A 24557-nucleotide genomic window follows, 5' to 3' on the forward strand; every position below is an offset into this window, starting at 1 on the left:
TATTTGTAATCGGATTGAACATAATTATAACAGTTTTATATTATTATAATATTTATATTATGATTTAAATATTAAAAACAATTTATATCATAACTTTCATTGATTACATTGAACTGAGTTATTAAATTTTATGTTAAATCCAAATGAGCTCTTAATCTTAATAAAAATTTAATTACCATTAAATCAATACCAGTCCTAACTTTTTTTTTAGCCATGTCACATATTGTTTAAATCAAATAACAACTAATGTGAATCGAAATCACTATATTAACTTATCAAGTTACATGTCATATGAATAAAAAAATTAAATCAATTGACATTGAATTGAAGATGATTAAATTTTCATTAAAATTAAAAATTCATTTAAATTTAAATCAAAATTTAAAAATTTATTTAAACGGAATAAAAAGTGAAATGTTGAATTGAATAAATACCTCAGAAGATTTATTATTCTTACGCCCATAATTATCAATTCTATATATATATATATATATATATATACATTTATGGCATTGTTGGTAAAGGCAACGAACCATTTTTGTTGCCAAATGACCCCAGTAATTGAAGACATTTAGGTGAGGTTAGAATGAAATGATTATTGTGATGGCGTCCTTGCAACTTATATGACTTAATAATTCCTTTCTATCTTTTAATCCGTTCTCTATTTTCGGTTTTCAAAGCCACATCCAAGAAGAAGAATAGACTACACTGATCAAGTTAATCCTCCTTTTGACTTCTTTAAGATTTCTTCTTTCTTTTAATATAATACTTTTAAAAAAATTTTAAAAAATTAAAATAAATCTTTATTTTTTATTATCTTCAATCACATTCTTATATCTTTATTTTTTCCTAAATAAACTTTTATAATTAAAAATTAACTAACTATTATAAATCAAAATATCATTTACCATTTTATATACACATAATATTAAGATTAACTAACATAAAAAATAAAAAATATCATATAATTATGTTATCAGATTATATTCATATATCACGTTATAACATGTCAAACTATCACGTCGTCACCGTATAACATAAAAATGACAAATAATATTATAATAATAACAATTAAAATTAAAAAATTAAATTATATTTTCTTCCGACCTCTTTAGAAATTATACAATTTGATATAACTTCTAAATAATTCACCTGTGAAATCCAATGAGTACGAAGTTGGTGAAGGATCACAATCCAAATCACTCATTACACGTCGGACCTGGTGACCAAAATGGGAAGTCCACATCTTCAAGCACAGCACAGAAGAAAAGGTCAAACATATATCAAATCTGAAACCGAAAGGGATCAATGCTAAGGTTATGTACACCATTTTACAAATTCACAGTCATAGTAATCTAAACAATACAGAGTCAATAAACCTGATTGGCAGGCAACAAACGTCACCTGTCATTTTGTGCATGAATGAAAGTGTCCAACATGTACAGAAAAATAAGATCTAATGAGTAAAAATAAGTTAACGTCTCTCTTTTATCTTCATATTGTGACCCAAAAAGCAAGAGGCTTCAAAGAGGGATCTTACCAAAGTGCTCATACCGAAGAACTCCTCAACATTCCTTATACAAAATATGAACAATAATCAAATTTAATGTAAGATAGTACTGAATTAATCAGTGTGGGCAAAATCAAAACTTTTCTTAAAATTGTGTTAGTTACAAAGGAAAAATAATACCAAGAAGTCTTTAAGATATCAGTGGGGGCAGCTGCCCCCATTGTGCATCCATCTCTGGAAGTACATACAAGCATCGTGTCATACAACAAATCAATGTGAGAGTGCTGCACATCCCAACCAAGGATCAAAATACAAAACCATCTGAACAGAATCGTCCAAACTCCAGTCTCAATGCTCCATCAAGGCAGTTTCGGTTTCTGAAAGGGGAGCTGCACAAACAAACCTCCAAATCAAAAATGAATCCCAACAAAGAGGTAGAAATCGAAACAGAAAAGAACTCGGCTCAAAAGTCAAAACCATAGCAAATTCCCACTTGCAACACTAGAGTTTTACATTTATTTGGTAGATGCGATAATTAATGGATTAAAAAGAAAACCAAAACAGGAATTTAAAAAATCCTATTTACAAGCTTATAGCACGGCATCCACATGGATGTGTTTTAACAGTAATAGTTTGCAAGTAAACCAACATACCCAGCAAATCCTCATAAGAATCAGCTAACAGGGATGTGTCCATCAGCAAAGGAGGGGAGAAGACCTGATCCTGAGCTTCTTCCATGTCAAAAAATGACCTTTGCCCATCCGAAGCGGTACAACTTGAAGCAGCAGCTGAGAGAAATCCATTTACTTGATCAAAATCATTAAGGGAATCCAGATTGTTCAGCATGTGTGGCAAGTCATCATAGTTACTCCCAATATGACCATTGCCACCATGGCTGTCAAGCAAGGAATTGTCTGTTTGAGTTGAAAACAATCTCTTAGTCCTTATCGAGCTCACTTTACTTTCTGGCCCCCCACGAGAAAACTTTGTTGATGATACAGGTACAAAGAAGTGTTCAGAACTTTCATCAGATTGACTGTCTCGTGATGACTCTGAATTGCAGGATGGCATTGACAGTGCAGCTTGCCTCACAGATCTCTTTAAGTTCTGAACATAAGAATTGTCACTATCTGCAACATGAATTGAGAATCAAAACCTTCCACTAAAGGAGTTAAATCACCGATTCTCTTTCAAATGATAAAAGGAAATGCATTGAGCCAGCCACCAGAGCTTATTTATACGGAGGGAGACAAGTGGGAGCATGAAAGCAGCAAACCTTGGGGTGGGCTATCTAGGCGATTGTTTGGTAGAGGCTGGTCTACAGAGTTCCTTTCGGACAAAATTTCCGTTTGGTTGGTCTGAGGAGCTAAAGTATGTCGCTTTTGCATGTTTCCACCTTTTCCAGATGAATTTGGGGTTAAACTAAATAACTGAGGGAGCTTTAAAGCAGGAGGACTAGCTGAAACCTTGTCTAGCTGAACAGTAGACATTTTGGAAGTAATGTCACTGACATCATCAGAGCTACTTTCCTGCATAATCCAGAAAATTATTTTAAAAATGAGTCATGAGTTCTACAAACACAAATATTCCAAGTTTTCAAAATAGTTTCAATGTTTGCATGACACGATTTACTCATTGAACAATTACCAAGGTCCTTCCACTGCTCTGAGCTTGAATAGGTGAGCTGGCTTGACCACGATGCTTGCCCATAGATGGCAAGTTGGAGGAAACACAATTCACTTTCTCTGTACACTCTGATATTGACTTCTGAATTGCTGGAGCAACTTCCTTTAATTGGTTAATAAGCACCTGCATTTTAAATGCACTATAAATTTAGAACAGAAATTTCTACAACATTTCATCTAGAAAGTATGTAAGAATAGTATCTCAAGTCAACAAGGAGGTGCCAAAAAGAGCCCTTTAAAGATCATTTAGATAACAGCAATTATGGTTTAGGAAAGGCATATGTGTAAGCATACTTGTAAACTCACACACATGCATGTACAAAGTAAAGCAGAGAAGAGGAAAACAAACTCAAATACTCCCATTCAGCCAGCTCTCAGATCTCCAAATGATTTAAACTAAAAATTTCATGAACTAAATAAATCGCCAGATTTTTAACGTTCTAGACCAGGATTTGACCATGCTTTAGCAGTTGCCAACCGAATTTCTCATTTCTGGGCTGTCAAAAGGTGGATAGTCATCTATGCCCTCACTAAATTCTTTACCAATACCAAGTGAACAGTAAGTTGAGGAAACCAGATCTAGCAATATTTAAGGTTCTAGAAGACTTCAACAACCTACTTGCCGAGTACTATTATGTTTCTAGGACCTTTAGCCCAACAATTAATTAGTTGAAAACCTACTTGATGAGAATAAGATACACAAGATATGTACAAATGCAAAAGATGACTAGAAAACTGAAATTGCTCAAATTCCCGGTACTTAAGAGTTTATAAATAACTACTTTATGTACACTGGCTATTTTATTACCTGAAAGCTAGCCAGGTGCTGTTGATGCTCAGCAAGAGTTGCAGCTAATGACTCAGCATGCCCACTTGTGCTACCATCATGTGCACTTCGTAAGATATCAGGACCCTCTCCGTCATTAGCTTTTGCCTGCAAAGCAATAGCAATACCAATGCTAGCACCTTACTTCAAAAGTTATAAATAGCAACATGCAATCCATAATTCCACAAATAATTTTGAATTTCCAAATTCTTTTTAAATAATTTTTAGAAAGTGCAAACTGAAATTTTTTCATTTCTGATATACTATAACCAACATCTTGTTCACATCTCCCAAAGATGGAAAATTTTAAGTGAAGGGCTTTGCTTATAGCTAATAACGTTTTTGGTCATAGAAAATAGAAGAGACCCCAGCCACAAGTTTCATTGCCACAACTTCAAACTTGATGTTACAAAAATATCTACTCAGCAATAAAATTTACAATACCACAATTTTAAATAAGCATCAGATTCATAATTATGTGCTATATAAACATTAAGTTATTCAGAATTCAGTACCGATGGCCAAGTATTAGTACAAGCTGAAACAGCTGACTTAACAAAAACAGAAAAAAACAGCATACCAGCTGAAGTGACTGTTTATGAATGCGTTGTAACGCATGCGTCCAACGTCTGATAATTTCTGCTACGTCAACAGTCTGGTGGACTCTTCCACTTCTATCATCTACCCGAGAAAGTGTCTCTTCATTGACCTGTGCGTGATATCCATCATTCTGTTCTTTATCATCCATATCACCAGACTGAATGGATAAGACGTCTGTATAAGGAGCTTGAGAACTCTGATCCAAGGCTGCAAGCAAAGATGATCCGGAGATGCGGTACCTGGAAAATAATATACATATAAAGTGGGGGACAAAGAGTGGCATATACACCATCCAAAATGACATTCAGCCGCAAAGTTACCTATGCTCCCGATGAGCTATCAAATCTTCAATAGGGCCTGAAGCAAGAACTTCATGCTGACCTGGACATATAAGTTGGTAATATCAAGGTATGAAAATGAAACAAGTTAATGAAGATATAAATGAACATATTTGATTCATTTCCACTTACTTTTACGAGCTAATATAGACTCCCATAACCGAGTGGCCTTTGAAACCAAATGAGAATTCTGACTTGAAGTAGAGACAAGATCATCCCATAGCTCCCCTTCCAACTTCACTTTGTTCCTCAAGTCATGTAGTTTTTCGAGCTCCTGCTGCAGATAAGCCTGAGATCCAGGTTTGCCAATGAAAGGCATTAGTTAAAGATATTATGTCGAAGTCATCCCTCAACAAAATGAAAAAGGGACAAGGGGATTCTATTTGACATAAATACTCAAAAATAGTTCAAATAAGTGATTAACTATTATTTACTTACCTCCTCAGCACAAAGACCACGAAACTCTGCAGTCATTTCATGAGCCAAATTTGACCACATAGCCTGTCTCTGCACAGCTGTTTCTGCATTTTTCAGAAATCTCCTCCTTTCAAGTGCTATTCTAGCCTGTTTAAAAATAGCATGTCACTTCACTGCTATGGAAGGTCAAATAAAAAGAGCTTTTCGAAACCAATGATGCAAGTATGCATGAAGTGAAATATGGTATGAGAAAATAAAACAAAGAGAAAAACAAACAAATGAAGTATGAACCTAATATAAGGAACTAGCATTTGTACTTCATATTAATAGTATATAGAGCAGGACTACCTTTGTCACTGGAAGCAGTGTAGCAGCATGTGAAAATGCAACATCAGTCAAGGGTGCAGGCAATGGGTTAGAAGCAACATCAGCTGAAAAAGTCCGTCTATGAACCTCTCTCAAAGCATGCAATGAAAGTTGCCACAAAAGCTCAACAAATCTAACAATCAAACAAATTCCATCAGCCAAGAAACCTACTCATAAATAAAACAATTCAAACTTTTTGAATCTTACATTGACATTCAGTGCCAAATATGGTAAAACATTCACTCCAAAGAGCCTAACCCAACTAGAACTGAGTTAAAGAGGCAAGCTAATTACACACTTTTTCATTTTGCTAAACTCGCTTGAATTTTCTTGGCGAACAAACAGAAATTAACTAGCTAACCTTGGTCCACAGCAAGTAGCAAGCGAAGAAACCCTCGAATTACTCCTCGGTAGAGCTCCTTGTGCTTCCAGCTCACTAATTATCCCTTGCACAACCTAAATTATCAATAAATAAGTAAAATTCAATCAACAATTCAAACAAAAAGAATATAACTCCAAAACATATACACAAAAAAATAAATCGAAAAATGAACCTTTCGAAAATCACGAGATTGCGCTGAGTCAAAAATCGGCCAAACTCTATCGAAATCCTGAAAGATCCAAAAGCATAACCAAACTGAAAACCAATACGGACCAGATCAAAACTAAACGGAACCGGAAACAAGGATTATTACTCTGGCGGATTGAGTGGGGCCACGAAGAGAAGAGAGGATGAAGTAAAGAAGCTGTTCGCCTAATTTAGGGTTAGAATGACGGAATAGTCCGACCCGAGGGGTTCCGTTGGAGGCTCCGAGTCCTATTATCGACGGATCCAAACCTAAAAGCAAGCAATTCGTGTACATTGCACTTTCGAGCTCTATCTCTCTCTCCTTCTCTCTGTCCATTGTCATCTCCCACTCTCTATCTCTCTCTCTCTCTTTCTCGGAAAATTTTCTTTTGAGAAGATCGAAAATGGAAATTTAGAAATGGTGGGTTTTTGAATCGGGGTTCGATTTTAATTTTGAGAAAGTTAGGGGGCTTTCTTTGAAAATTCGGAATGGGGCCGGGGGAGGGGAGTGATAAAGGGTGTCACGTTTAGCCGTTTGAAATAGAGAGAGAGAGCGAAAGGATTGATGCTAATGTGCGCTTTGGTAAATAAAACAAAAAATGAACTGATGCTGACGTGTTTCTTCGGAAAGGAACAAAACTGAGGCTAACCTGCGCCAGGTGAAGCTGTTGCCGGCCTGCTTTGAAATGGTTTCGGTGGCGGCATCCGGTTTTTTTGTACGGGGTTGTCTGTTTTTACCATGCTTCTCCGATGGTTAAAAATTAATAGTAAATAATATTTTGTGAGAAAATAATGACATATTTTATATTTGATATTTTTTAACCAAATTGAAAAGTATAGTATAAAATTTCATCTGTCTAAAAAAGACTATAAATTCCATCGTCACCCTAAATTAAATGATAAAATTTGACCTTATCTCCAAATATATTCATATTATTTATAAATATCAAAATAAAATAAAGTTAATTAAGAATATTTATGTGTTTTACATCTAACAAGTTACCCACTCAAGTAATTTCTTTTTCTTTCTTTAAAAACACAATTTTATTTTTTTTCAACTCACCCTTTTTTTTTCTTTACCACATAATGTGTGTGACAAAATCTAGTAGTACAAGAATGTTACCACAATTTTTTTTTTGTACAAATAATGTTAACATAATTTTGATGTATATAATTTTAGTCTTTAAAATTTTTCCCTTATTTGAGCTATAAAAACCCCAAATTATATCCTCATAAATAACATTATTTAATATAAGAAGAAAATTTAATGAGCATCTTGAAGAATTCAACAATATATATATATTTTTGAATTGCCACATACATTTGTTTTATTATATCTATTTTATTTCAAAGATGTTATTAGTGGGCTCAAGCAAAAAATATGTGACCTAAACCTAAAGCTCAATTTCAACATAGAAAGTTCAATTATTGACTGATTTCTGTTAAAGCATGTTCTCCTATAGGACAGACTTCAATATTCAAATTTCAAATAGTATTTTTTTAAATATATACTATTATTTTTTGTCACATGATAATTCCATTGGCTTATTAAAGAAAATGCTCAATGATGAAGCATACATATTTTTTATACATTAAAGCATTAAAGCATGTTAGTTGCGAGATTTGGTTCTCACTTAGATTGGTTCATTATGAGATTTTCACTTTATTTCTTTTGCTTTTAATTAATTAATTTAGTTTAGAGCAATGGGTATGAAAGTTTTTTTATGTTGGGTTTTGTGAAAAAAAAAATTAAAAAAAAAGAAAACTAATAATTGACTAATAAAAATGTAAAAGTTTGAATGATGCACTAAGTCATGTGTATAGCAATGGTATAATTGAATGCTTGAGAAGGCAGTGACCTTATGCTTGCTTAACTTGAGTGCCAACTTACCCTTTAATAAGGAATCCTTAACTTGGCCAACGAAGAAAGAGTAGAAAGAGGAGTATGTAAACAAAAAGAAGAATGTGTTTGGTGAGTGATGGTAGCATCATATTCAAGTGCTAATTAACATGTTCATGTGTTAGCTTGAACCACCCATAAAACTACTTCAATTTGCCTCAAAAAAAACAAAGAAGTCTAGCTTAGCTCATTTGGTTTACAATTGGATTAACTCTATGTAACCATTTATGAATTTATTATCAAATATATTATAATTAGTTATGAATTCACATTCAAATTAATATATTCATAATATCATTTTTTTTAGAAATAAAATTCAAAATAATGAAAAAGTATAATATTTTAAAAATTAAATTATTTAATAATATTTAAATAAATTTTTATTCTTTTTATTTTCTTCAAATGAGAGTTAATATGACAAGTTGACTTGTCATAATGGATAATAACATGATATGCTGATGTGGCATATTCCACTCTCCACTTTAATATCATGTAAGGGTAAGCAAAATTAGATCGGACTAATGAATCCATTGATTCAAATATAATTTGAGTTAAACGGTTTGGTCTAATTAGTCAATTGGATCTATTGATCTAAAAAAATTGATCCAATTGATTTATTCGGTCGATTCTTAATTTTAAAATTTTAAACCAAATCTTAAATTAGATAGCTTACATGAGCATGGACGGACCTACCTTAAGGTGAATGGTATCACATGATACTACTCATTTACCAAAAATTTTTACTTTATATACTATTTATCTAGAGCTTTAGGTAGTTAAAAGATGCCAATGAACCTACTAATTTTTTTACAACTTTGTAAGCAATAGGTTTAAAAACTCAAAGTCAAAGTAAATTTATCAAAAAGTAATTTATATATTAATATTTAAATACTACATGAAAATAAAAAAAAAAACTTCATTCTATAATTTAAGATTTTATTAAAAGAATTAAAACCTAAACTACTCTCACTCTCCAAATATTCAAATCCTACTCTTAAGATCTATAGTGACACTTCATTTTCTCAATCTTTGATTGTGTTTTTCACTCTCTAAAAACAACATAGATAGGTTTCAATTGTAAGTAATTTTTAACCCAAATTAAGTTTTTTAAAATATTTTCTACCTAAATATTTTTTGATTAATTTGATAATTTGGGACTCAAATAGAATCTAACTAATATAAAATAGCATTGTATGTTAAATAATATTTTGAAATTATAAGTCTTTCTTTTTTTTATTTATTTTGTAAATATATTGTTTGATTATTTGATTTTTGTATTGAACTTTATGTGATTTATAAATGTTTATACTTAGTTTTGATCAATGAATAGAAATTTGTTAAATTTTAATTGTTGAATTGATAATTTGTTATGTAATATCATATTTTATTTTATTTTAAATTTTTAGTTTAAACTAATAAGAAATGAGTAGTAATTTTTAACATGTTTTTGGATAAATAAGTCACAAAATATATTTTAAGATATAACAAATTATTTCACAATATTCAGGTATTGGGCAACAATAACATAATTTTACTAATGATGGTATTTAATAATCTTCTAAGTAAAATCGTGTTGAATTTGATATAAGTATTCTTTTGGTAGATTTGGATTGAGGGAAATTTTTTTAATTATTATTATTATTTTAGTTATAATACTATTTAGAAAAAATTCTAAATTCGTCCCTCTACGTAGATGTGATTCAAGTTGATGGTGAGTGATGATTGATTGTCTTGTGTTAAATAGTTTTATTTTATGAATGTTAATTTTATTATCATTATTATGTTAAATTTTGAATGTTAATTTGATGGTTTATATGAAAAGACAAATGTTATGTTTTCTTATATTTAAATTATTTATATATTTTATAATTATAGATGAAGCTTATATATTTTAATATTTTAATTTACAAAAAAAATTGATAAAAGTTTGATCCAAAACTAAATCAATTGACCTAATTCGATGTTTGATTGGTTTTGTCCTCCTTAATGTTTGATTTGTTTTGATTGATTTTTAAAAAATATTTGATCTGTTCGGTCTTTAATTATGGAGGATCAAATTGCAAACTATATAATTGTTCACCTTTAGCTTAATGTCAGTGTTATATAGATATAAAAATAACAAGTGATAGTTTGACTAATATCAATTAATCAATTCTTTATTTTGAGGACATATTTTTTTCAAAATAAAAATATATAAATTTGATCGAACGTAATAGAATAATATTCATTTATTTAAATTTTTTAAAATAATTCAAAAACTTTTTAAAATATTATAATTAAAAAAACTTGTATGTTGAATAAAACTCAAAATTTTTTACCATACATTCAATTTGATCTAGCTTAGATTAATTAGGCACATAAATATAACCAAAATTAAAGAAAAATGTAAATAAAAATAAAATAATAAAAGGAAGATGTGCAACGAAAAGAGCCTGGGTCAAATGGCCCAAATCTAAAGTAGAGCCCAGAAATTACCTTTCTTTTCTCAATCGTGCTGACAAGCTGGCACGTGTCAGTGCTTGCAAAGTAGGAAAGGAATAACAGTAAAAAAGAAAATTGAAACGAAAAAAACAAAAAACGAAGAAATTTCACAAGGGGCAGAGCAAGCAGGAGCTTTTGCAGCAGCAAACCACGGAAGGAAAAACAGGAAACTGGAAACTTTTATTTGCTGCTGATGATTGTTGATGGTTCTTGGAGACTGAAGAGGAGAAGATTCACTAACATTGATCCCATGGAGGCTGCATCCGCCAAGGTCTTTTATTGTTATCTTCTCCTTGATTTAAAATCTTTCTTTGGGGGGAGGGGGGGGTGTTCAGAATCCTGTTTTTAATGATGGGTTGATCTCGGTTTTTGCTATGATTTTGTTATTCAGCACTGGGTTGATCCTGTTCTTCTTGTTGTTTGCTCAATTGGGTGTGTTGCCGTCTCTTGATTTTTGATGCTGCAAGATGGTAAAACAGATATTTAGCTTAGCTCGAAAAAGAGATATAGATATAACGATTGCTTCAAGTTGAGCTCAAGTCTTTTAACATAACAAATTAGCTTCATTGTATTGGAATTAAGCTTCATCTTGGTTTCTTTTGCAATATTTATTGTCTTGTGTGGTTTATGGTGCCGAGACCTGATACTAAAACCGTGTTGCATTCATGAACTGATGGTGGCTGTGCGTCAACTAGAACAGCTAAAGTTAGTTAGTGGAATCCTTTTTAGTTTATAGGTGAAAGTGCCCTTAAAAGTTAATATGTGTAATTAGATAAAAAGGGAAATCGGAGGAAACAGTTAGTGCATGGAATGAGTACCCAGCCATTTAAACTTTATTTAATTATTTGAGTGACTGTTATTGTTGTAACCTTATTTTAGGAATATCAGTGCATATGAAGTTGTGGAATCCTGTTCTGATTTAGTCTTCCGGTTTTAGTTCTGTTTTTGTTTCAACTGCATCCTGTGCTTCCTGTGGTGTTTGTAAAAGAGTTACGTAGATGTCAGAAAATGTCTTATATCACTTTTGAATCTACATGATCCTGGTCTTGAGAAGAGCATATTAAGTAGAACCTCAGGATGATGTTGTATCCTATTAGTAATATGTTTGTCCTAGGTTCCAAAGAGACTGCTTTTCCATTCTTAAGCGCAATGAACTTTGGTGAGAACATTCATTTTAACTTTTTGATTTGTGACTCCTATATCATGTGTGGTATGCAGACTGCTGCTAGGTGTTATGCTATTTTTTTTCTTTTTTGACTTCCATCTGAATGATTTTAGGCTAAGCTCGCTGCTGCAAAAGAGAAGTTTGGACGAGAAATCCGTGTCTTTGAAACTTTGCCAACATCAAGTGAAGTCTCCAATACTGGTATGACCTCCCAAGGCATATTTTCAGACTTTGAACTTGCTTACTGACTAGAAGTGTCAGTTCATGGCGATAAACCGATAAAATGTGTTTTTCTTTATTTTCTGGGCAGAGGAGCCAGATGACTTCTATGAGTTCACTCCAGAAGATTACTATCGAGTAATGGCAAGTAAAAAGGAAGGTACTTTTGTTGATGAACTTAACTCATAATAAACTCTATCCCCTCAGCTTGGTTGAGATATTTTTACTGGTTGATTTTGGGGTTTCAGTTATGTCAAAGTTATAACCATGGCATGCTATGTAACAATCACAGTGGCCAAGCATAGTAAAAGATATGTATGTGCACAATCTTGTTGTGCATGATTGCCAATTTTATAAATCAATCACAGTGGCCAGGTTATTTGAAATTTTTTTATTAGAAACGTATTTACATGTTTTGAAGTGGATGCTATTGTGAACAGATAAGTTCTTGAAAACACGAAAAATTCGAGAAGCAGAAGAGGCAGCTCGAAGATCAAAAATAACAAAGGTAGTTGCTACTCCTTTTGGGAATCTTTTAGTTGTTTATTTGCTTAGAGTGCTTCAATCTCAATGGTTACAGAACTTTATTCAGGATGAATACTGAATCTTAGAGTAGGTTGGTCTGGTTTTACTTGTGATTAAGTTTATATGTTCATATTCAGGTTGTGATAAGGGTTCGCTTTCCTGATAACCACACATTAGAGGTAACATTTCATCCATCAGAGACAGTTCAGAGCTTAGTTGACTTTATGAAGAAAGTGATTGCTCGACCAGATTTACCATTCTATATATGTAAGCATATTTAAGTATGACACTTTAGGTCAGTTAGATAATAGCTAGATGTTGGTTGTGAAACCAGTGCCCTGAATGCCTAATATTTGATCTTGTTTAGATACTACTCCTCCCAAGAAGCAAATGAGGGACATGACACAGGATTTTTTCTCTGCTGGCTTCGTTCCTGGTGCAATTGTGTATTTTTCGTACGATCTGCCAAAAGGTTAGTATGTGCTTTCACATATATGTAGCGTTTCTGGCTATATATTTCTAACTGCCAGTTGGATTTCAACATTGGTTTCTAATGCTGTTGTCACATTTATGATCATGCCATGTCGAGTTAAGCAACGTACACTTCTTTATGGTTGTCATTACCATGTTTTCAACATCCAAATTTGCTATTTCTAGTCTGGTATCGGCATGTTTAATATTGGCTTCATTTTTTGTTGAGCAGTTAATAAGCCAGTGTAAGGCTGTTGGATAAATACTTCTTAAACATGTTAAGTTCAACTTCTGAGAATTTCCTGCGATTGTTCACTAAATTATGTAGTTTGTACTGTTGAATGGATACTATGCTCAACATCTCCCCCTCTTAATTCCTTAGATCTGGGGTTATCTGACTCTACAAAATGTGATTCACTGGCTAATTTCGCATTGAAATGTTTAGATGATGATGCTGCAGCTGCCAATTCAGCCCCCTTCCTTCAAGATGAGATAATGTCTTTGAAAGGTTTGGAAGTCATTGCTGAGCAGCCAGAGCCAGTTCAATCTGCTCCAGAACCAGCTGCTACCAGTGCAGCACCAGCCACTGTTGTGCAAGAGAGCAAACCTACTGAGAAAAAACCTGCCAAGCCAAAGTGGTTTAAAATGTGATTTGACCATCACAAGCCAGAGCTCCTTTATTCCCTTGTAGCACTTTTGTTCCATTTTGAGAGGTGTGATTCCCCTTCATATCTCCATAGTGATGCCTGAATCTTGGCCCTGCTCCTGCTGGTGAGCTTCAACATATGATGTCAACAGTCCTAGATGTCAACAGACAGTCGATTGTAATGGCAGATCAAAGCAGAAAGTTGTTCAATGGTGTCTAACAGGTGACTCTTTTTCATATGGCAACCCTTTGTGGAGGATGTTTATACTTACCAAGTCAGATGTGAATATTTTGATGTGTTAAGCCGTGGTCCTTTACACAGTTGCATAATTGATTCCTTTGCTTGATTATTCCATAACATCCCAGTCAAGCAACCCTTTTTGCAATGCTACATAAACTGAGATTGCTTGTGGAACAAGGAAAATTACATGCCTCCAACCAAAAAAGTGCTTCAAAAACCATTGAAAAAACCCAAATCATTGAAAGTTAAAAATACTTGTAAAATCATATTTCTCGTAATATTTAACTTTTAACAGCATACCAAGCAAGTTTTATATAATAAATTCAGTATTTAAATTTTTAAAAAATTAAAAGTTTAGTACATAATATTTGAATGCTGAAATTTCTCAGGTTTATGAAATAACATTCAAAAATTATGGCTAGAAGCATTTGGGCTTTGCTTAAAAGAGTCAAGGCCCAACTTGAAGGCTCCCCATAAATTGGACTCAAACTCCAACATGTTGGCCCAAAAAGTGAAATTTAAGGGATGGTCATGTCATGTACGTGTACTCAACAACCTGAGTTAGTTACCTACCTTGTCCAAGGCATGGTCTTGCGATTGTAGGTCAATGACCTTGACAATTAGGGGCACAAATGACCCAAAAACAGAAAGTAGACCCTTTGTTTCTTTTTATTTTTTGACTTAATCTCCATAAAAATCAAAGACAGACAAAGGAAAAGAAACAGAGGGAGTATGAAAAGTTTTCCATTGAAGTCAATTTTCTCCCTTCTTGGATTAAGTGGAAGTCAATTTCCCACCACTTGGAAATTGGAAAAAAAATCAAAGGTAAAAAGTCAAAATTGCTGCTTTCTTTGAAGGGCAAGCTTGAGTCAATTCTAGAATGGCATCACCCTATGCGTAAAGGAGGGTTTATTATTAACTACAATATCTTGCATTTTTGCTGAATTTTGACCAATTAAAGTCTCATTTCCCACTCAAATTGGAAAAGCAATGGCATAAGATACAATCATGTCTTTGGAAAATATTATTAACACTCAAACCTACCCACTAAAGAATTCTATCATTTACCATCATCCAATTTTAGTTATTGACATAATGGCACGTGTTATTGTCCCGTATTTGCACTCACTCGAGAAAATTTAATTCAGAGTAAACTCCATTTATTATCTTTTTAATGTTACTTTTTTCACATTTTTTTTATTTTTTAAAATTATAAATTTTATCTAACAAAATTATAAAAATACATGGTAAAATTAACAATTTAATTTTATGGGAACAAAAATTATATATAGAAAAAAATTACGCTATATCACATGAGAAAAGTTAAAACCATAAAAAATTATAAGTAGAGTTTACATTGAATACGAACATACTCACATTAATTCATCATATCACATCAAAATTTCGCAATTAAGCCTTCTTAAGTGAAAGTTGAGAAATTTTAACAATTTGAAAAAAAAAAGGTGGAGTTTATTTTTTTTAAAAATAATTAATATAGATAATTAATTAAGAAATGGAAACCAAATAATTGTAAGGATTAGATAATGAGATTGCCTTTCTATGACATGACATTGTGTTATTTTTGGCTTAAATTGAATTTGATTTTCTTGTTGAGCTTAACCTACCCATCCCATCCTTCCCATATCCATAATTATGGTTGATAAAATGTGCTCAACTACCACCCATCCCCTCCTTTCCGGTTCACCATATGCTTTGGCATTTTTTTGAGTAAGTTTTGCATGGATAATTTAATATTAAAAAATATATAAAATGGGGCCCATTTATATATTATTACTAATTAAATATTAATGTATTATGTTTGAAAGTTAATTATATTTGTCCCCTAATTTCAAAGATGATTGACTCTTGGTCATCTAACCGCTCCGGTCTATATGAAAGGTGAAACGGAAGTATGTAGATGGAGTATATTTATTTTGTATTAGGATGTTACTATTTAACATTTTATAACCATAATTAAGTGATGTTCGGATTTCATGGTATGTGGGATCAGACTTTTAAAAGTTTAATCCGAATTCGATTTAGAGTTTCAAATTTCAATCATTTTATGATGAAAATAATTAATTTAAAGAGACGTGTAAAGTTGTTTATATTTATAAATTTTTTAATATCTCTTTATGTATTCGATATAAGATTGAAACAGTGTATTTATTTTTTATTTTTTGAAATATTTAATGTGATAATTTAGATATTACAAAATTAATTCGTAAATTTTTTAGAAAAAAACTTTAAAATAAAAAGGGTTATATGTGTAAAAATATATAAAGGGAGATTTATTGTTTTTAAATGAAATTATTGAAATTGACATGCTGAACAATGACAGGTAGGATATTTTATTTTAATTGTGAAATGGACCCCATAAGATACATAAATCTATGGAAAGGACCTAACGGTATACGTTCTTGATCACCTCGTGTCAGGACTATCCATCTTAGCTGGACTCTGCTAATCAGGACCGTTCGTTACATCGAACTCTGCGGACATCACGTGCGAAGCAAGTCTGATCCTCTGATATTTAATTAATGGTATTGGGATTTGAAACATCGGATTTATTATTATTTTATCTGTAAACGGTGACGGTTGGAGGGTGAAAACTCTTTATGATTCGTAAATCTGTTAGCGCCACCGTGTTTCATCCGTATATTATCATATTTACAAAGTGCACCCTTTGGAGTTTTTGATTTTATGGTTGACCCCACAATCAAATTGACTGTTCTCAATGACACCCTTTTCTAAATTAATTAAAGAATATTAAATATTTAAAAAGAGAAAATCATGAATGTCCAAATGTAAATATTCAAAATAAATATTATTAAAATTACAAATATTTATTTTTTAAAACTTTTAAAAGTTCACTAATAATTTAGAAAATTTATATACTGTTGTTGCATCATCCATACATGCTTGTTTTATTCAAAAAAAATTATTAATTGTTTTATTGTTAAAGAATAAATATGCATTCATACATGAATTAAATATAGTGTATAATAAAAAAAACTCAAGATGTTATATATATAATTAAAAAATTATCAAATCATTATAGATAGATCAATATTTTTTATTAGTCAAACAAATCTATTAAATATTCATATGATACTACAAAAATTATATAATCTGATTAATTTGATTATGGAGAAATTTAGGTAGAAAATAGCAAAAAGTAGTAAACGAAACTGGCGGGGCAAAAACAGAAATACGGTGAAATTTAGGTGGCAAGGTGAGAAAAGGAACAGAAAAAATTCTTGTAAACTACGGCGGCTGGTAAGAATGAGAGGCGGACAGAAAGAGTTGGTGAGCAATACAAAAAAACTGCTTAAATTCCAGGAAGTTTGACACCCACTTTTCAAACATTAACTCAATACCAAACCAAGCTCTCTCTCTCTCTCTTCAAATCCCAGGGTTTCATTTTTCTCTGAGTTTGCTGTTAAGGTTTGTTTTACTTCATTTCCATGATCTGGGTTCTTAATTCTTGCTTCTGAGGAAGTGTTCTTATTGAGTTTCTTTGATTGGTTGTTTCATTTGATTTGAATTCTGAGTCGGGTTTGTTTCTTTCTGGGATCCATGCAATAAAGTTTGCGTTTCTGATGTGTTTCTTTAGAATGTTTTTGTAAAACCGAGGAAAGCTAAAGGAATCTAAATTTCCATGTCTTATATTGAGCTAATTGTAATTTGGTAGAGTAAAAATGTAAGTCTTACGTCAAGCTTTACTGTTTCTTTAATCTTGGTTGATATGATGGATTAGTGTAGGATTTGAAGTATTCATTCTTGAAAACAGTTGAGGCCAAGCAAGAAACTGACGACAACCAATAGTTCATTTCAGTTCTTGAAAACTGATCAAATCATTTAATGAATATGGCCATATGGGCAATTCAGTATCTTTTCACTTACAGCTCACATTTCTTTGAATACAGATCATACAAGGATCACAGCAAGAGCAAAATCTTTGTTTGACTTGTAAAATAGAAGCTTAGAAGATGGGATCAGGTGAATGGTGCCTTCAGAAAAGAGATAGCTTTAAGAGTGATTCATTTTCAACCAATGAGAATGTGCAGGAAACTGGGTGCCTCTCAATTATCGTTCTTGGTGCCTCTGGTGATCTTGCCAAGAAGAAGACTTTCCCTGCTCTCTTTCATCTTTATTGCCAGGTTAGGTGTTATGTTCATTAATTTTATCAGAACTGAAATGCGATTGATACTACGTGTGGAGTTTTTGGTTGGCTTTGCCAAAAAGGCTAAACACTGTGTGCATCGGTGTGCTAACTTTAGATGGGCATGTTGTCTGTGCAGGGATTTCTACCACCAGATGAGGTGCACATTTTTGGCTATGCAAGGACTAAGATTTCAGATGATGAATTGAGAAATCGCATTCGTGGGTGAGATATCTATCCTCTCATTTAAAAAGGACAATAAAAGAAAATTTTATCAATTGCTCCACTTCAACAGTTGTTCACACTTTGGCCAGAAAATTTTTTGTGCTCACAGTTCATTTCATTTTGACGAATGATGCAAATGATAACCCTGACTGACATTTTAATTGAAATGGCAGATATCTTGTCAGTGACAGAAGTGCTTCACCCTTAGAAGATGTATCAAAGTTCTTACAGCTGGTCAGTACAGGCTGTACAGCCCTAGTTATATGTTTACCACACTTCAATCCTATGTCTGCTTACAACAAGCAATTGCTATGATTTGTAGATTAAATATGTAAGCGGGTCATATGATGCCGCTGAGGGCTTTCAACTGTTAGACAGGGAAATTGCAGCGCATGAATTCTCGAAAAGTAGCCAAGAAGGGTCATCACGGAGACTCTTTTATCTTGCACTTCCGCCATCAGTATATCCATCTGTTTGCAGGATGATCAGGCAATATTGCATGAATAAATGTAGGTACTTCTGTCCCAAGACCAACAATGTGGGAATTATATCGTTTTAGATGATTTATAGGCACCTCTACGAAGAACTAATTTCATGTTTTATACTTTCTTCATATTTGTTTCATGATTCACTAAAGCTAAGTTGCCATCATCTTCTCTTGAGCACAAGTTATAGAAGGTTTCTTGCTGTCTGCACACATTTTGGATTGAGAGAGGCAATATCTTGTGTAGTACTGCTATATTCCTGGAATTGTTGCTTCATTATTAGGATACTTTTGAGTTCACCCCTTTTACATGATGCCTGTATGGATGTGATAACAAGATATATGATTTTTTCCAGCTGATCTTGGTGGATGGACTCGGATTGTTGTTGAGAAGCCCTTTGGCAAAGATTTGGACTCTGCAGAGCAACTGAGTTCCCAGATTGGGGAGTTGTTTGAGGAACCACAAATTTACCGTATTGATCACTATTTGGGAAAGGAATTAGTTCAGAACTTGGTAATGAATGTGTAAACAAATGCTTTCTAGTACTTGATTTATTTAGCAGCTCTGCTCATATCTGGGTTTGTGGCGCTTGCAGTTGGTACTTCGTTTTGCTAATCGCTTGTTCATGCCCCTTTGGAATCGTGACAACATTGATAATGTACAGGTGAGAATCCTAAAAATTGCAAACTACTAATGTGAAGTTACTGGTACTGTATATTAGGTTGGGATAGGCTTACTGGGATAGGCTGTTATATCATTGCAACAAGCTGCATGTGTACATGCTGATGTTTACTTCAAAAAAAAAATGTCAAAACCATTGCTGGCCTGACAGCATTTTTAATTGTCAAGTAATAACTTGATGCTAATCTCTATTTTCATTTTTTCTTCTGGCAGATTGTTTTCAGAGAGGATTTTGGAACTGAAGGTCGTGGTGGATATTTTGATGAATACGGGTATGGTACATGGCACTTAGTTCTAGTATCCCCATTGTATAGGAATGTTTATGAAGAATCATGCAACTTCTCCTTCTCTGTGATTTGAAATATATTTCCTAAAAAAAAGGAGTATCTTTGTACACTACAATGACGTTTGCTGGTTTCCATGCAATTTGAGTCCCTAATTCCAACTGACTTTGGAAAAGAATACAAGACCTTCCTGGTACCCAAGACTTATTAACTGAAAGAGAACATGTTAAATATCTTTCTGAGTCTCTTTTCTCTTTGTGCAGAATTATCCGCGATATTATCCAAAACCACCTGTTGCAGGTAAGGTCATTACTAACCTCACGTGGATATCATATGGTTAAGAATGCAACCTTTGCGTAATTTGCTGTGTATGTGACTGGAGTGTCTATAAGTTGAACGTCATTTCCTCTGATTTGTGTTTTGAGTTGTAGTTTTATTAAATCTTTTAAGTCAGGCAAGACGTTTTCTTTTCAAAGGAAATTTCTTAGAATATGTGCTCATTTTGATTCCTGAAGGCATTACTCATTAGGTCTCATGATTCTTGTCCTCTACCCAAAAGGAAAGAAAAATGAAATAGAACAAGTTGGAGGCAGAAAATGCTGTGTAGCGTTAACCTACTTTACCTATTTATTGAGTTCATTTCAACTGCAGGTTCTTTGTCTTGTTGCTATGGAGAAGCCTGTTTCTCTCAAACCTGAGCACATTCGTGATGAGAAAGTGAAGGTGCCTATCTTTTCACTCCTTACTTTAGAAAGTGACTGCTTGTTGTTTATTTTGGCTTTCTAACAGTAGGATCTATGACCTAGAAGCATTACTTTATGCGAAACAAATCAACTAAGTATTAAAGGCATCCATTTTAAAGTAGTTATGGTTGATGTGATGCTCCTCCAGAAGGTTCTTCAATCCATTTCTCTAGTATATGCTGATTACTATATAAAATCCAGGTTCTTCAATCCATTTCTCTAGTATATACTGATTACTATATAAAAGCCAGGTTCTTCAATCAGTACTTCCAATTAAAGATGAAGAGGTTGTACTTGGACAATATGAAGGTTACACAGATGATCCAACAGTTCCTGACCACTCAAACACTCCAACATTTGCAACTGTTATTCTCCGTATACATAATGAAAGATGGGAAGGTAGTATTGTTGTTCGTTTTTTCCTCCTATAAAAATTTTTTAGTGGCTCAGCCCGAGAAAATCTAAGCATCTCATTTGAAATTTGCTGTTATTTTATTATTTGATGTCTGAGTCTGTTGGTCACTACTGTTGATTGTTTTATGTTCTTTTCATTGGATAGATGAAATCATAAATTTAATTGAAATTTCTCATTAAATTTTCTAATTGCATTCATTGATTTGTTTCCAGGTGTTCCATTTATACTAAAGGCAGGGAAAGCATTGAATTCAAGAAAGGCAGAGATACGTGTTCAATTTAAGGATGTTCCTGGTGATATATTCAAATGTATGACAATAATAGACCTTTAAGATTCTTGATAACTTCCCTCATATGATTGTTTGTTTCCATTGAGCTGCTTTTGTAGTCTTTCCGATGAACTTGAGTGTGGAAGTGTGATACTCTCCGCCTTAAGTTTACTTGGGAAGTTATCACATTTATGAATAATAACTTCAGAAGCTTACATTGAAAACTAAGATAGTAGTCTTTTAATATGTAAGGGTGTCTTTAGTGATTATTTATCTATGATAGATAAAATACATGTCATTTATTGATCTATGAAGACAATGGTGATTGTCCATGAATGAAAGAGAATGAGCTTGAACGGTTCCATTTGAAGGTTTAGTTGTACCTTATGGTTGTGGTGTTAGAGGGAAGCACATTTGTCGGATGAGTGGGTTCTACTTGTATAACGTAATAACAGTTGGCATGGATAAAGCACATTTAATGTTCTTGTCAAAACCCTTTTTTTTTTTGACTCTTTTGAAGTAGTCTAACCTTTTAATCAGCTTGTTACTTGAATTTTGTCTTCTTATTTAGGTAAAAAGCAAGGCAGAAATGAATTTGTGATACGCCTGCAACCTTCTGAAGCCATGTACATGAAGCTAACAGTGAGTTTGTTAGTCTTATTGTGTCAATTTCAAAGCTATTAGAGCTATAATTGCTATGTATGAGGATTTTCCTGCTTGTAAATTCAGATGTTGCTTTCCTGCTTCAAGATGTTTGTCTGCTAAATTTTTTAGAAAAGATATTTTTAAAACCAACAGTTACCATTCGCATTATCTTAAATATTTGGTTGTAGTGGGTGACAAGATACGAGGATGCTCCTTATGATGACTTTTGTGCACCATTGATTCTCAATCCTGAATACTTGATGGCCCTTCCTTGTTTTATCAGATTTTGGAGACATTTATATGAATTTTCTAGAATTTTCCAAAATCCATTGCCAGATTCATCAAAAGCTGCTCATATGGCCAATCACAAGTGACAGGATGTAGCCTTCAGTTAGTTTAAGCATTGAAAAATAGTTGCTAGAATTAATTGCTAGATCTTTATGCTTGTATATTGACTTGTATTTTTTCATTGATGCAGGTGAAGCAGCCTGGTCTGGAGATGTCAACAGTGCAAAGTGAACTAGACTTGTCATACAGGCAACGTTATCAAAATGTTATAATTCCTGAGGCTTATGAACGTCTTATTCTTGACACGTATGACTTGCCCTTTCTGTTCCTTGAAGCATTCTTGTCTACAAGGCTTTACTCTTTCTACTTTCAAATGAAATGCATAATTTTTTACCTGACCTTCAAAGGGCTAGTAGTTGTGGTATTGAGGATTACAAGCTGTGGTAACTAGTTAAATACAAGTAAATTGAGAATATCAGTTGTACAATACATGTGTAATGAACAATGGAATCTGGTTTTGTCTTTACAGGATAAGAGGTGATCAGCAGCATTTTGTTCGCAGAGATGAATTAAAGGTAAGAATTCATGTATGCTTTGGAAGAAAATAACTCATAGGGGCAATTCATAATGACATTTGTATTGCTTCAAACATCAGGCGGCATGGGAGATTTTCACGCCTCTTCTACACAGAATTGACAATGGTGAACTGAAGCCAACTCCATACCAACCAGGCAGCCGTGGTCCTGCAGAAGCTGATGAGCTTTCAGCTAAAGCTGGTTATGTTCAAACACATGGATATATATGGATTCCTCCCACCTTGTAGAAACTTGCTAGCTTGCAGTATTCCTTCATCAGCACTGTATAAGTTGAAGTTTTCGCTAAAGCCCGTTTGTAATGCATCCAATAAAATTGTAGCCGTGTAACCCTATATCAGCCGGGCCAGCCTGTTATAGAGTGCCATAAAAATATGCTTAGCCGAAGAGCTTTGTTCCCCTGCCTGTTTGAAGTATGTACCTTTGCCGTACTTTGTGTGTAAAATATGATTTGATATCCCTTTAAATCATATTTCCAACTCTTTATGAAGGGTCTTTCCTTGTCATAGAAGAGAAGCTTTTGTTTCTGTTTTTCGATATGGCTGCTAAGGAATCAGGCTGGCTTGACCCTAGAATAAAGCTCTTCCGAACCTGTTTTGCTTGAGCCATCTTTTTGTAGTTTGCAAGAAATCTATAGCTCCACTCTGAATGATAAATAATACATTCAAAGAACTGCTGAACTTTTTCACCTTTTCTGGACAAAGATAATTCTGCATTTAAACATATCTGCCCCTCAAATTTTCCATTGGAGCTAAAGGATTATACTTTTTTCTAACCAAACTTCCAAGGGAATAAAGATGGAGCTAACATCATACAGAATCTGATCTTGACTTTCTTTGATTTGAATAATCAAAACTGTACTATATCTGCCAGATCTTCATGTATCTGATGTATTCATTATCAGTAACAGAACTCGGAGACTTCTGACCCTTAATTTCTTTATCAACATGCTTATCCTAATAATAATAATACTTAATAATCTCTTTCCTTGGAAGAATATATATATATATATATTTGTATGTATCTACGTGTGTATGTTTTGTTTTTCCACATAAGTTGGAAGGTGAAGGAACCAAAGAAAGAGTGGTAGGATACCCAAAGCAAAGAAGAGCTTGGAGGGCAGGTAAAACCATGTGGAGCCCTAACTTTCCATGCACCTGTCTGCTGAAAGCTTTCCTTTATCAACCACACATTTCTTTCACTTCTTCTTCCTAAATTCCCTCAACCTTTACCTCTAACCTTAGCCCTTCACTGTACTTGTCAAAACATTGTACCCAATATTCTTTTTTGGTCAAGTTAATTAAAAGAAAGATTATAAGTTTAACTTCAAAAAGCCACATACAAAGTCATGATTTGATGCAAATATGTTGCAACAACCCAAACCAAAATGCTAACACATTTTATTATTATTATTATTAGAAAAAAATGACTTCAGCCTAATTAGTTGAGGCATGGGGTTATGATAAAAACACTTTAATTGTTTCAAAAGAGGAAAATTGAGGGAATTAAGCATGACAAAGTAGATTTGATGGAGGTGATGATAGCTTGCGAAATGATGTTTGAACATACTAAATTTAATGCCTTGTGGAGATAATATTTATTTGGATTTATGCGGAAAAATAAGGAAGAACCAAGAGTGGATTAATTAAAAATTTAATACTAGATAAAATGTCCATGTCAATGCTATTTTATGCTTATCATAAAACATAAGATGCCAATTTAATTGTCAAAAATATAATATATATGCCAATTTTAATACACCTTTATTTATTTATTTACACTAATAATAGGAAATACCCAAAATTAA

General features: G+C 33.1%; 3 protein-coding genes across 5 annotated transcripts; 2 read left to right on the top strand and 1 right to left on the bottom strand.

The window, feature by feature from the left end:
* Positions 1 to 1460: 1460 nt before the first annotated feature.
* On the bottom strand, positions 1461 to 6771 carry AUG6 (HAUS augmin-like complex subunit). 2 transcript variants are annotated; one of them, XR_002446331.2, is made up of 14 exons: positions 6438 to 6771; positions 6297 to 6353; positions 6104 to 6198; positions 5725 to 5875; positions 5398 to 5523; positions 5092 to 5248; positions 4942 to 5002; positions 4602 to 4860; positions 4004 to 4129; positions 3158 to 3319; positions 2787 to 3039; positions 2164 to 2640; positions 1691 to 1899; positions 1461 to 1574 (listed from the first exon to the last, which is right to left on the bottom strand). XR_002446331.2 is itself a non-coding variant. In XM_021443326.2 (13 exons), exons 1-13 carry the CDS (start codon positions 6651 to 6653, stop codon positions 1859 to 1861), a joined length of 2181 nt encoding a protein of 726 aa, XP_021299001.1. In that variant the 5' UTR covers positions 6654 to 6771; the 3' UTR covers positions 1461 to 1858. The 2 variants fall into 2 exon arrangements, 1 of the variants encoding a protein (XP_021299001.1); XM_021443326.2 differs by having other exon boundaries at positions 1461 to 1899.
* A 4008-nt stretch (positions 6772 to 10779) lies between these two features.
* Positions 10780 to 14075, top strand: PUX1 (plant UBX domain-containing protein 1). Of its 2 annotated transcripts, none has more exons than XM_021443407.2 (7): positions 10780 to 10962; positions 11970 to 12057; positions 12167 to 12235; positions 12516 to 12583; positions 12738 to 12867; positions 12968 to 13072; positions 13517 to 14075. In XM_021443407.2, exons 1-7 carry the CDS (start codon positions 10885 to 10887, stop codon positions 13720 to 13722), a joined length of 744 nt encoding a protein of 247 aa, XP_021299082.1. In that variant the 5' UTR covers positions 10780 to 10884; the 3' UTR covers positions 13723 to 14075. The 2 variants fall into 2 exon arrangements, with proteins under 2 accessions (XP_021299082.1, XP_021299083.1); XM_021443408.2 differs by having other exon boundaries at positions 13532 to 14075.
* A 3174-nt stretch (positions 14076 to 17249) lies between these two features.
* Positions 17250 to 23422, top strand: LOC110427813 (glucose-6-phosphate 1-dehydrogenase, cytoplasmic isoform). The gene is made up of 16 exons (XM_021443424.2): positions 17250 to 17405; positions 17888 to 18121; positions 18263 to 18348; positions 18522 to 18582; positions 18671 to 18857; positions 19189 to 19346; positions 19429 to 19497; positions 19728 to 19786; positions 20062 to 20098; positions 20450 to 20521; positions 20793 to 20940; positions 21169 to 21264; positions 21796 to 21866; positions 22348 to 22463; positions 22687 to 22732; positions 22813 to 23422. Exons 2-16 carry the CDS (start codon positions 17951 to 17953, stop codon positions 22978 to 22980), a joined length of 1545 nt encoding a protein of 514 aa, XP_021299099.1. The 5' UTR covers positions 17250 to 17405; positions 17888 to 17950; the 3' UTR covers positions 22981 to 23422.
* Positions 23423 to 24557: the final 1135 nt, after the last annotated feature.

Source organism: Theobroma umbraticum, unplaced genomic scaffold, assembly GCF_002168275.2.
Source record: "Theobroma umbraticum cultivar Fairchild unplaced genomic scaffold, ASM216827v3 scaffold_239.0, whole genome shotgun sequence".
NCBI lineage: Eukaryota > Viridiplantae > Streptophyta > Magnoliopsida > Malvales > Malvaceae > Theobroma > Theobroma umbraticum.